General features: G+C 44.7%; 1 protein-coding gene across 1 annotated transcript; it reads left to right on the forward strand.

Annotated features, from left to right (window-relative positions):
- Positions 1-1,623: 1,623 nt before the first annotated feature.
- PPIE (peptidylprolyl isomerase E) lies at positions 1,624-11,485 on the forward strand. The gene is made up of 10 exons (XM_078613024.1): positions 1,624-1,747; positions 3,761-3,859; positions 4,782-4,825; positions 5,005-5,031; positions 5,203-5,284; positions 5,415-5,521; positions 5,695-5,818; positions 8,330-8,515; positions 10,024-10,166; positions 10,998-11,485. The coding sequence occupies exons 1-10, from the start codon at positions 1,714-1,716 to the stop codon at positions 11,064-11,066; spliced, it is 915 nt and encodes a 304-aa protein (XP_078469150.1). The 5' UTR covers positions 1,624-1,713; the 3' UTR covers positions 11,067-11,485.
- Positions 11,486-14,156: the final 2,671 nt, after the last annotated feature.

Below are 14,156 nucleotides of genomic sequence, written 5' to 3' on the forward strand. Positions count from 1 at the left end.
GCCAGTGACAGGAATTTAACTCGGGTAGCAGGTTCATAGCGCAGTGTTCTAACTACATCACCCCTTAATTTCCTGTCAATCCACTGCTGGATGAAGGCCTCCCCATGTAATGTTGGTCATTGGATTTGTTTGGCCATTCTTGACCTTACGAGTAATTAGTCACATCAAGTGAATTTACATACTATAATTTGGAGACTATAAATTTAGCGTAAAAATACGTACTGATGTTGTGCTATTGTGGAAAATCATAAGTCACACGAATGAACAGTCCAGCTCCTGCATGTCTGTAAAAAATATAATTTCCAGCAATCTATAGGCCTTCAAGGCCATTTCTTTGTAAAACAGACCTGACTGCTGATTAGACTCAAAAGTCAAAACCAGGGCACACTTCGGCCGCTTAAGCAAATGCTGCTGTAAAACGTCGGTCTGAATGGCCGTGGGTAAAACAAATTAGTACTGCAGTGTTAAGCAGGGCTTCAGTCTGGATTCGAACCGTGAACCTGCATTAAGCGGCGAACGCGCTACCAACTGGGCCATGGCATCGCGCCCGTCTTCACCAGAGCCATCTGTGCAACTTGCCAGTGTTATGCTCCACGTGGGGCGCGAGGGATGTGCAACCTAGTCGCGCGTAATAGAGCGACCACGTGCGTGAGTGGGGGAGGCGGCTCGAGGCGTGGGTAGCGGTCGTGTAGCGGTTAGCGCGGCTGCCCTACGGACCCAGCCACCCGAGTTCGATTCCCGCTCACGGCCACCAACAACCCACCAGGGGACGATTATCTTGAACCGGTCCCGGGCCTCCCCTAGGTCGACTCAGACTCAAATAAGTACCGACACTGGGGGAGAGACAAAGGTGGCCGGGGCGTGGTGTTGTCCCCCCTACCCCATCACAGTCGTGTGCCAGTGGTGGCCTCCATCGTAGGGCTGAACGATTTGGGGAAAATATGCAATTGAGATTTTTCTGACAGATTTTGCGATTAAATTTTTTAAAGTCAAGCTTCAGTTCAATATTCACTGTGTAACAGATTGTGATGGAGTATTACAACATGATACCATCAAACATATGAACTGCTCTATATATTCTAATGCAAGGATGAGAACTTAAAATATATTAATTGCTTCCAACATGTATTTATTAAAAAAAAATATTGAAATAGAATAATCAAACATAGAACAATTGTTGAGTTAAATAAATACAGTTATAATAATAAATCAAACAATTCCAATAAGAAAGTAATAGGACTTTAATCTTGATTTGAATATTGCGTGACTGCAGGAATCCAGGCTCTTTGGTTCTTTCGGTAAAGTCACGTCGGTATGAAATAACATTTTATTTTATTAAAATAAAATTATATCACATTTTTTTTATAAATAACATTTTTTATTATTAATATAAAATAAACATTTATTTTATTAAAATTAAATTGTATTTTATTTTCTCCAAATAGGACTTTTCAAATCGCAAAAATATCGCTGCTTTTGCGATTTGCTAATCGCATTATTTCAAATTGCGATTTGAAATCGATTAATCGTTCAGCCCGACTCCATAGGACGCTAGCAGCAACTTGCCCGAGCGATTTGTCGCTGGCTGGTAGCAAATGACCGCGGACTCCTACTCTTTCTAAACTTCAAATCTAGATTGACCGCGGACCCCTGAACGCGACTCTGCGCCGCGCTGATTGGCCGAGAGGGCGCGGTAGCGTCATCGCCAAAGTGATGGCGGCCAGCAACAAGCGAATCCTCTACGTCGGTGAGTTGTGGCGCCTGTCGAATAGCCGCAATTACTGTTATTATTATTGTTGTTATCATTGTTAAACTTCGATTTCTCCTGACGACGATTACGATTGATTTTTTTTAAACCAAAAAATCCCACTTTCGGCCCAAAATTCAACGAATGTGTTCGTTATTAAACGTCGTACTCGGATTGTAAATGTTGTGGGTGTGCTATCCCATGATGTGCTGTGCCACGTTTTGTTTAAGTGACAAAGCTTACTAATTGGCCGTGGCGGATTTAACTACGCATTTCTTACGCGATTCAACCCCCCCAAAAAAACCTGTATTATGATTGTATTCTATATTGTAGCGTCGGGTTTTTTTGTTGTTTTCTCAATGGGTTGAAGCCTTGGGCCTACTGTCAATCTGTATGAGGGCCGAATGATTCCCGTCACCGATTTGACCATACTTCACGAACAAACCAATTACTTGCCGATTGTTGCTGCTTTGGCGGGTGTGCGTCCACACGCGCAACTCGTCATCGACACTGCCTTAAATGAGGGAGATTAAAAAATAGATATAATCGGTGACGTTTCGGGCAATGGGCCATTCTTCGAAGCACTCCGCGATGGAGAAGTTGGTGGAGGTCAGGAGCGGTTTGAATGAAGGCATCATAATCATCATCATGTTGCGCGTAGATGTTTCTTGTTCATGTTTTTTGTTTGTTTGCGGTTGTACCTGATTCAAGAGCCGCCGCATGGCTCACAGGGCTATACCTAATAATAAATTAACTGAACTAAAAATCTTACTCGGGTCTCTACTCCGGCTTTCCCCTCCACGTTTAGAATCGACGTGGCGCGTTTACAGCATTTGGCTCAATGATGATGAGCCGCAGTTAGTTGAGCTATCATCATTTGTTATGGCCAGGTCGCTTCTGAGAAAGAGCCGTAATAGTTCACTGTGAGCCTCTTACCTGGTCGACTAACAAGTATAACCCGTAAAAACAAAGTTTTTCACTATAATTCCTTTATATGCGTGGCGGCTAGAGTCCTCTCGTCCTCTGGCTTGAGATGGCTGCCACCTATGGGTCAGATGATTGCATGGCAGCATTAAGCAATTGGTAATTAAATATAATATTTTTGTCCTAAAAAGTGTAAAATTTTGGAAAAAAATTTCACGAACATTAATTGTCACGCACAACGAGTCTGTGTGCAAAATGTCAGCTCGATTGGATCACGGGAAGTGGGTTAAAAAACGACCGAAAGATTTGCACGGTCGTAAGCACGCAAGCAAGTGAACTTAATATAAAGGATTTAAAAATAGTGGTGGTGATGTTGACAGTGGCCAGACATCGAACTAGAAAGCGGGGTTCATAGCGCAGCGCACGTTATAACGACTTTACTGCGCCAAAGTTCTACTCTTAATTCTGTCACAATCTCGCGACTCTCACAACTTTACGATTGAAGTAAACAGTTTCGATGCACCGCGTGAATAACCCAGTGAAGTGTGCAACGGTGATCAACGCGGCGTGCAAAGTGCACGGGGCCATGTGGCTTGTACGATGGAATCGGTTTAACACGTGGGCTTTCGCGACCAATTTTATTCACAGGAGAGGGTTTTTGTTGGGTTAGATCACGTAAATATAAATGTGTCGTTAAACCCGACACCACCCGACACAACCAATTAGTAAGGTTTTGGCACGTCAACAAAAATGCCAAACCGTTACTAGTACTCGAATTGTAAATGTTGTGGGTTTACTATCCAACACACCGGTGTGCTTCATAAGCAACGTTTTTGGCTTGTCAGTGCGGGTTGGACGCTTAGAAGTACAGTACAAGAATGGATGTTGCTGTAAGGCAATATACCCACGTTTCACCTCTTAAGATATTGCGTGTGAATCCAAGGTTGCTTGCCTGCCTTGAAACCCATGATCTCAGTCATAACCAACTCGTGCTCAGATCTCGAAATCACCCGGCCCCCTTGAACTTTATTTTTTGTACCAATGACACAAACTCTTCCTTCCTAAACTATTTATTTGGCTGTCCACCAGGCGGGCTGGCGGAGGAGGTGGATGAGAAGGTTTTACATGCCGCGTTCATCCCGTTCGGGGACATCGTGGACATCCAGATGCCGCTCGACTATGAGACAGGTACAACACCAACTCGTCTGCCCTCCGTGTATCAAATATTGCTCAAACGATGGAACACAAGCACACTTAGGAAAGCTGAGAATACGAATACTCATAAGTTAGGGCAACACCAGCCTTTAATTCAATAAGTGAGACGTTTCAAACTTCTGGCTACAGCAAGGAGAGAGAGCGTAGTCATCGTCAGTCAAAAATTCTCAACCACCAGACGTAAAGGATGAGGGTGGTAGAACGGGGTTTGAGTTTTAGATTTACAGTGACTCACATCTGCTTACTGTCATTGAAACATCGTTTGTTACATTTCAAGCTTGATGTACTACTGTTTGTGGTAATTATTACAACGGCACCTCCCTAAATGTCGTATAACCATCTCAGCTTTGTATTTACTTTCTGCCTTTCTTCAACATTGGGGATGTTTAGAAAGGCGTATGTGATCAATCACTGCAAGGAGATAGCTGGGCATTTTAATCCATTGAACCGCTTGTGTCAGAATAAATGTTTGCAGAAATCCTAAAGCTTCTCGGAGCTGAGTTTAAGCCCCTTTGTCGCCCTCTTCTGGCTTCTTACAGAAAGCAAAGTCTGAACTTAAACTCAACCATTTTTATATTACCAGGTAATACCCCACTGAGCTATATAGCTCTTTTTTAGAAGCGAACTGGTCACACAAATGATCGCCCAACAGAAGTGGCTTATCACGTGGAAATTTAAAGCAGCCAAATACTCGAAATGCATGTTGACTCTAAATGTGGAGCGAAAAACCGGAGGACCCGGAGAAAAATCCACGCAACCGTCGGTTGAAGTCAACCCCGTCAATGCACCGACGGATTTATCTGCTAGATTGGCATAATACGCAGACTTTCCATGTTAGACGCCTGGGATTTTGTTGAGTGCCTTCTTACTCGTTTGTTTTTGTTTCTGTTTACAGAAAAGCACCGAGGTTTTGGGTTTGTGGAGTTTGAAGCTGCAGAGGTTTGTTAGTAACAAATTTTGTATTTACAAAATTATTTTATATTTACTCATATACCTGTTTCAGTAATAATGTACAGTTATACATTGTAGTGATATTTTACATTGAAGTGATATTTTTCTTAGAACAACGAGCACTCGATGTTGTGTATTATCATCTTTCGCATGTGATTATCTTTCAGGATTCTGCAGCAGCAATCGACAACATGGTGAGTGTTACTTCCCTCCCTATCCGTTAACAATTAAGTACGCACATTCTCTCATTAAGTTCAGTAGGAAACTCATTTTTTCCATTACATTTTGCTCGATTGTAATTTTTTTATAGTGTTGCCATGAGAATATTTTTCTCATGCGTCCAACGTGCCTGTGTGCGTTTGCAGAATGAGTCGGAGCTGTTTGGTCGCACCATCCGCGTGAACCTTGCTAAACCCATGAGGCTCAAGGAGGGCTCCATGCGACCAGGTCATTTGCAGGAGCCTTATCATGCTGACCATGGGCCAATGCACAATTCACACCGCACCCTCCGGCGTTGACAGAAGTGTTGCGTGCGGTCTCTCTCGGTCGCTCATTTTGATGTGCTGTGATCTAACAGTGTGGTCGGACGACAACTGGCTGAAAAGGTTTTCTGGGAAGACCATGGAGACAGAGGAAAAGGGTGGAGAAAAAGTGGAGGATGCAGCTAAGACGGAGGTTCAGGAGGTGCGCTCATCACTTGCGATGCCTCACCAGTTTTCTTTTCTAAGTGTGATAATTGCATTGCACAAGAGGTTTGAATACTACCGGTGATACATATGGTGACACGGTGTCACTTCTAGCGTTTTTTACTTCAAAGCTCATGTTAAGTGAAGTGCGTTTCAACTGTGTGTGTGCAGGGGGAACCGCCAGCAAAGCGTATTCGAGCAAATCCCCAGGTGTACATGGACATAAAGATCGGCAACAAGCCAGCTGGGCGACTGCGCATCCTTCTGCGGGCGGACATTGTGCCAATGACAGCAGGTAGGATTTCACCTACTGCTGCTGCCGTGTCCTGAGATGGAAGCGTAGCCGAGCAATGTTAACCAACTCGGTCGGGTTGTAGCTGCTGTTTACCCCGAGCATCCTAGAAGGGCTAGGGAGGCTCGCTGGAGTGGAGCATCCACACCGCCAAGACGACTCATTTGGGCGCCCTCTCAGAGAAGGAAGTTATATTTACGGGCTCGCGAATTGCCATGTTCTGTTTACGTGAGAAACCTTACTAATTGGCTGTGTCGGGTGGTAGCGGGTTTAACAATACATTTATATTTATGCGATATAACCCAAAAAAAACCTGTATTATGGATGCATGATTTAGTTATGTTTGATTTGACTGGTTTCTTTGCACTTGTGCTTGCGAGACTTTAAGAAACAGTGCAATTTGTATTGGTGGTGATTGTGGTAGTTGTATGGTAGTGTTTTGGAAGTGATGATGGTATAGGTGGGTTTGGAGATGATGATGATGATGATGGTTATGGTGTTAGAGTTAAAATTACTGATTGTGTTGTCTAATCATGGTCATTGTGAAATTGTATGCTAGTTCACAGCTTCTTGTGATGTGGTATAATTTAGAAGCTCGATAAATTTAAGTTGTAATACCGCACACATTGTACTGAACCAAAAAGGAAAAAAACATAGGTGAAAAAGTCTTGTTTGCAAGACATGGTTTTAAACCATATACATCTCGATTATTGTATCCAATATAAGTATGCTATGAGAATACATGTATATTAAATAAAGAATTATACCGAGGTTTGTGTCATACATTCCAGCATAGCCTGTCAATTTAGCAGTCAGCATCAGGTCGGAGTGATTGATGAAGGTTATTTTGCCATTTGTTATCTGGCTTGTTTTACTCGCTGGGAAACGGTTACTCGATGGTTTTCTGTACAGAAACGCATTTTTGGAAAGTGGGGGTTGATTTCACCGTGCACTTAGTTTTTCTGTCCCGTTGAATTCCATCTCGCAGTCAGGTGTTTGGTTTACACATGCCTGTTCACCCCCTGTGGCCATACCATATCTGCTGGAAGTGCGTGTGTGTGTTTCTGCTAAAAAAAAATCAACTCCCCCGTGCACAAAGCTCGAAAAAACTTTCTTTCCTCCCATCTCGCGGAGTGTTTTATTATCAGTATAAATGAGAGAAAGTGTTTGTGTCATAGCTTATGCTGCGTTATACATGCACGGCATATTACAAATTCTGTAATATGTTGTATATGTAACCTAGACAAAGTTTTAAGGAATGTAATACCTAACTTTCAAAGAGTGATTATTATTAATACACCGCTAATTTGGTATCAGAGTGGGCTTGTTTATTTTATTGTATTTTTTACATAGAGAAGCCTAACTGAGTCTCATGAATTGCTTGTTTTGTTTTTCCAATCAGAGTGCAACGATTGCGATGTATATTCCAGTTGAGTCATTTGCGGTGTAATTTTTCATATTTGGCCAATTTGGACAGTGGCACTGGCACAAGGGTAGTGTATAGATGTATGTTGTAAATAATTGTTCTTATGTGTGTTGCATACGCGTGTGTGTACACAAATGCTGTTTGAGCGCCATTCCCTAAATGTTTATGTACACGTCACATCACAGCGATGCACTCCACTGCTCTTGATGCAGGTTATCTGGCTTGACCACCTGCATGTGAAATTGTCGTTGTTGCGCTGCATCTACATCAGCCATACGAAAGAAGAAGAAGAATGTATTTACAAGGAATGCTCAGAAAGTAATGGCTCCAATTTTGTTTGACTCAATAACTTGTTATTGAACTGATCCAAACTGTTAGCTATTCATGCCTGGGGAACATTTGCCTTTTTTTTCAACATCGTTTTCGATGTGCCAAGATGGAACCGGGACCAGCATTCCATCGTTGTAAACTGTTTCATCTGCGCCGCGTAGCCGTTGGCGCAACGCTTGTTGTAAGCATTCACCTTCACAATTTCGCTCCCTTCAGATGGCAATGTGAGTGTGCCTGCCGCACACGTGGGCTACATGAGATGTGTGACAGCACAGTCCACTCGAACTGTGCCATGGCCTTGTTGTGTATGTCACCAGGCTTGTGTGTCCCCTAGGCATTGCTTTGTTGGAAGGAGACTTTGCCATTGGATTGTTCTGAGACTGGCTGAACGTACATGTACAGCGATTTTGTAAATCCCCTGCTGGATGAGGGCCTCCCAATGTCGTGCAGGTTACGTGGGGTATTTGACCATACTTCACCATGCTCCTCAATGTGGGTTGGGGAAGGCGGGCAGAATAGATGTGGGAGCATCGAAGTAGGGTACAACAATGTTTGCTGCACTGCCTTGCTGCTGTCCACCACACAGCCGAGATGTATCATCTCAAAATGTTATTCATGTAACATATATAAGAAAATGAGGAAAGATAGGTGATTTAACCTTTGGGGTGTCTCTCGTAAATGTGCCTGCAACGTACAGGCGGTGCATAAGCGAGTGCATGCAAACCGCTCCCCTCGTTCTCTCTTTCCCCTGTGTGCAGATAACTTCCGCAGTCTGTGCACGCACGAGAAGGGCTTTGGCTACAAGGGCAGCTGCTTCCACCGCGTGATCCCGCAGTTCATGTGCCAAGGGGGCGACTTCACCAACCACAACGGCACCGGCGGGAAGTCCATATACGGGCGGAAGTTCGAAGACGAGAACTTCATCCTCAAGCACACGGGCCCCGGTCAGTGGGGGAGCTTGTGAGCTTCAAGGCGATGGTGTCGCGTTAAATAAGGAAGAAAAAATAATCCCGCACACGCGTGTGGATTCTGTGACGCTCTGTAGCGTGCGTTCCACGGTATTTGACGGGAGCGATAATAACGTTGGGATGACGTCCGTGTGGCCTCGTTGAACCACGATGCCAAATGGCGAAAATTCGTTGTGCTGCGTGCTGTGTGAATGGGATTACGTGCCCATTGACTTTTCCACAAAGTGGTCCTCATTTCCATTTGACCTTCCTCAGAGGTATGACAAGACAAGTCCACTGCTGAACGGGATTTTGAATTTGCAGTTTTACAATCGTGAGCTGAGAGCACCGATCACGGTGCCACATGGCCGGATAATGTCACCTTATTCTTCGTGTCGTTGACCTTGCAGTCATTCTCTTCGTGAAAATAACTAGAAATGTGGTATACATACGTATGCATGCATGTTGAACTTCTTTCGCACAGCACGTAGCCAACCGTGCTAATCGGAAGTGCGGGGGATGGAAAGAAAATGAACTAAACACAAAAAGTAGTTCTAAAGAAATGAGTTTTCAATCTACATTTAAAAATGCATAGCTCCAGCGGCTTCCGAATATCAGAAGGAAGAGCGTTCCAGACGGCCGCAAAAGCGCATCTGAAAGCGTACGATGCAGTGACCATCTTTGTAAAGTGCAACCCATTTGTCAGTCCACTGTTGGATGATGGCCTCCCCAATCGATGTAGGTCACGGGGGTTATTTGTATGTAGTCAGTGCGGGTTGGCGAAGGCAGGAGAGCATAGACGCGTGAGCATGGAAACAGGGAACAATAAAGTTGTCATTGTGCTACTCCACTATGTAGGCTTGCAGCCAATTTTATTTTGTGAAGCCTCCGACTTTCACAGGGTGGTCAACCATCCACGCACTACCCAGGTTCCTCAACCTCGCTGCTCAGCGTCCCAAGATGTGATGAGATTTGGGCGCATTCCGCGTGACCTGTTATTCTACCTTCGCGTTAATATTATTATGATTGCTTTTTTACCCTTCTATCTGGCAACAAAACTGACACCTTTTTTACAAGGAGTCATGTTTGCATAGACCACTATACCTGCAGTCATAATGCAAACAAAAAACATAACTCTGATAATGTATGCACTGTCCTTGAAGTTGATTGGTCCACACCCGAGACAGCTTTCCTTAGAGCCTAGTCTCACATGGGTTGGACCAGATGACTCCAAAAGGCGCACAACTCAAAGACAATGCACCATCAGAGTATGAGAGCTCGGGGTAAGCATTTACACCATTGGAACCTCATTTGCCAGTAAAAAATATGATAATAGTTTTTTTACCCTTCTATCTGGCAACAAAACTGACACCTGTTGCCAGATAGAAGGGTAAAAAATCAATTATCATATTTTTTACTGGCAAATGAGGTTCCAATGGTGTTAATATTATTATTGGCATGTTTGTGTCGGCCTGAGCAATGGGTGCTTGTCGTGACGTGTGCAGGCATGATCTCGATGGCCAACTCGGGGCCCAACACGAACGGCTCTCAGTTCTTCATCTCGTGCGATCGCACGGACTGGCTGGACGGCAAGCACGTCGTGGTGGGGGAGCTCACCGAAGGCATGGACGTGCTCCGAAAAATGGAGGTGATGTACAAAAGTGGAAGATCCAGAGTTTTACATCGAGGCTTGTGCTTATTCAAAAATATACATACTCTCTGTAATCTCGGAGAGATGCAGCCTGCAGGAGGTTTTGTGAGACCGGCGTTTGAATATAGTGCTCTGGCGGATGTTGTCAAATATCATCTCTGAGTGTTTAAGAAGAGAGGAAGACCGAACAGAGAATGTCTTGACGACATAAGAGATTGGTGCCAGAGAGATGTGGCACTACTTGAGCATATTGGCACGAGAGAGAGGAAAGTGGAAACAAGTGATGAAATGTGCAGCTGGGCACCTACGGGGCTATTTGCCCATGGATCGTGGTAATGATGATGATGAATCTTTAATTCGGTGACTTGTTGCTGTACGGGGACCTGGAATTGACAATGCTTTGGGTTTAATGTTGGGATGCTGCCGTGGTGCAAAGGTTACCGCACTGGACTTGCAATCCAGAGGCCGCCGGTTCAGTTTCCCGTCACGGAAGTTACAACGCTGGGCAAGTTTCTTCAATCACCACCCCCCCCGCCCCCCACCGCCCCCCACCGCATCTGTCCCCACCCAGCAGTATAAATGGGTACACCCCAGTCGATCGACAAATCACACATCGTAGAATAACATGCAGCTACGTATGCAAGTTGAACTTCTTTCACACAACGCACGTAGCCACCCGTGCTCACCGGTTGGTTACTCCCACCTCTTCAAATATATCTCGGGCCAGCGTGGAATAGTCGACCAGGCGTTATCTAGGGCACCGACGTTGGTGTGAGCAGGTACTTTCAGGGCTGCACCTTTACCTTGCACCTGCGTTTTATCGCGCAGGCTCAGGGCACGAAGGACGGAAAGCCGCGCGAGAAGATTATCATCTCCGACTGCGGGGAGTTGGAGTGAAGAAGCGGCGCTCGCGCTCATTCACACGATCGCACTCATTCACACGATCGCACTCATTCACACGATCGCGTGGACATCGTCCTGCATCGCCGCAGCGGCCTTGAGCCTCGACTGTTTCATGACGTGGCCATGGGCGATTCGTTGCTTTGTGGGGCTTGGACACGGTTGCGCATCTCGTCGCATCAAGCCAATCGATTGTAAATGTAATAACGGGCATCACACACGCACTAATTGGAGATGGCGGGGGAGGGGGTACGGGGAGGAAATGTGCATCCGTAGACACGGAATGACCCTGGTTTAATGTATTTTTATACTGGAAATCTTAACGGAATGAAAAAATGTCGAGCTGTTTTTTTGTAATAAAAATGCGTTTATTTTTTTCGCCATGAAGAGGTTTCATGGCGTGACGTATCGTCAAACTGCGTTTACTAGGTCGTACTTTACAGCTTTGTGTGATTCCATTGCTGGATCAAGGCCTCCCCCATGCCATGTTGGTCCTGGGGGTTATTTGGCCACACGAGAAACTGATATTAGCCGTGGTCTGGAAACAAACTCCGGTGGTCGTTGCTTCATCTTATCTTCACGGAATGTATATAGCACCTTAACCAAGGCGCTTTACACGGAATTAAAAGTAGTTCTTGTGAGTGTAATGGTGGAGATGAGGTGAATGAAATTGATGACGGGAAGCAATGGGCATATCCGTGGTGATGCGTGAAATCAGTGAAAGCGACATTTACATTAAATGACGAATGAATGGGGAATGACTGCTAGCCATATAATGAGAAGATGAAGAGGGAAAAGTAACGGTGGTGGTTATGAGGGAGAGATTAAGGGGTCGTGGGGTGAACGAGGGAACAATAAGCGAGTTTAGAGTTGGCAGAAACGAGTGGGCGAAGCTGACCGCTTAATGTGGAGGGGGAAGTTTGTTCCAGTGAAGTGGGGGTGAGAAGAGATAGGACGAAAGCAGTACGCTGCCATCCACACCACCGCAACCCCACTGATGTATTGATTTCATATTCACTGGGGAACCCAATGTGCTGTGTGTAAATACAGTCGTCTGATCCTACGTAGCCTTAAATGTTGATCAATTGCCGGTTTATAAATTTGACATTTCACGCCTGTGGTAAGTTTTTAGGATAAATGTTTGTTTTAATGTCACCAATTTTTTAGAGAAAGCTCAACTGCATTGGGGGCGTTGCAATGCTACTGGAGCTGAACCCAAGCCAGCATTCAACACTGGAATTGGGTGTTCAATGTTTATCAGAGATTCCTGTAAATAGCTGTAGGATTTTGATGGGCGAGGTTAATAAAAAAAAACGCAATGGTTCTGATCAGCGTGGTGATTTATGGGCACCCGAAATTGGTCTCTTAATATCTCGCGGAGAGTGAAGATGAAAGTTTCACTTGCATCGCAAGTGAATGAGACGCATAATGCAATTATTTGTAAAATACATTGGAACACCGGTCAAATGTAAAACCTGCCTAAATCGACTTTCTGGCCCAATATGATCCGGCAGTATTTGTTTTGAGTAAGCAAACTAAACGGGGTTTGGCATTCTGGGTCTCATCAACAGCTTGTTAATCAAATGCTACCGAGGTTTTCCAACATGTTAATGGCCATGTGCGCAATGATCCCCAAAGAAATTGCTGAAAACGGGCAACTGTTTGGACGCTAGATGGCGTGAGAACCCAAATGAATCTCGAATGCCTTCCCATTGCGATGCCCACGAAAAATAATATAATTAGTATATCGTCTTGGTTCTTTCGGTAAAGTCACGTAGAAGGGAAATAATAAAATCAATATAATACAATTCTCACAACGTTTCGGCCACAACGCAAGCAGCCGTCCTCAGGTGAAGAACAGGTCCCTTCTACGTGACTTTACCGAAAGAACCTCGAATATTAATCCCTGCAGTCAAGAAAGCTTTACATCGAAATTTAATTAGTATATGTTATTGTCCGGAATGTAACAGCGGATTAATATGAATCGGAAGATTTTTTTTTATCTTAGACTTGTATAAATTGTATGCACTTAAGTGGCCGCTGTGAACCATGGTGTCCACATCTAATCCCGACGTCTTGCATCGGGATTGTTAATCGAATCGTCACGCGTGACAATTCGCTCGCGATATCTGCGAGGGAGAGACGGCTTCACTCACAGTGCAGGCTTGGGGATAAGACACGTGGCGAGAAGGGAATTCCGGTGGACGAGACTGGTGACGGAACTGCAGCTTAAAGGAGGAAACGCGCCCGAGATGGATGGCGACGACGTTGAGACGGTGCCTTCATCCAGCAGTGGATAGAACACGGATGCGCTGTTAATTTGTGCGCGCTTTTGTTGTGCTGGAGAAGAAGGTGAATATACCGTCCATAATTTCGGGGGTTTGTTGGGTTAGATCATGTAAATGTGTCGTTAAAGCCGCCACCACCCGACGCAGTGAAGTTTGTCACGTAAACAGAACATGGAAATGTGTTACTAGTACGGCACACCGGTGTGATGGAGAGCAAATCCGCAACATTTACAATCTTGGGAGTACGACGTTTCGCAGTAATTACAACTCGCATCATCAGACGGACGGCCAGGTTTGTGGAGAAGTCGTTTTTCGTTCCTTAAATTGTGGGATAGGTGTGATAACGTCGGTTGTGAGCCCTTCACGTGCGAAGGGGGTGGGGGGTTAATGAGTGCATATAATCGTCTTTGGGTCTTTCGATAAAGTCACGTAGATAGGTTCAAAGAAAATAACAAAAAACTACGACGTTTCGATCACAACACAAACGATCATCCTCCTGATGTGATCGAAACGTAGTTTTTTTATTATTTTCTTTGAACCTATCTACGTGACTTTACCGAAAGACCCAAATAATATGAATTCCTGCAGTCACGAAAGCTTTAAGTCAAGATTTGAATGCATATAAATTACAATGCGTTGTCCTTTATCAACCTGCTGCTGAATAATCGTGTCGATGATGGCCTTGTTTGGCCATACTTCACCACGCTGGTCAATGGGGGTTGATCAAGGAGGGGCAAAGATCAAATCAGATGCCACTCGCTAGTGGTGGTCGACTTTGTCCAGAGAATCGAACTCAAGT

This window comes from Lampetra planeri, chromosome 2 (assembly GCF_965212315.1).
Source record: "Lampetra planeri chromosome 2, kcLamPlan1.2.h2, whole genome shotgun sequence".
Taxonomy (NCBI): domain Eukaryota; kingdom Metazoa; phylum Chordata; class Hyperoartia; order Petromyzontiformes; family Petromyzontidae; genus Lampetra; species Lampetra planeri.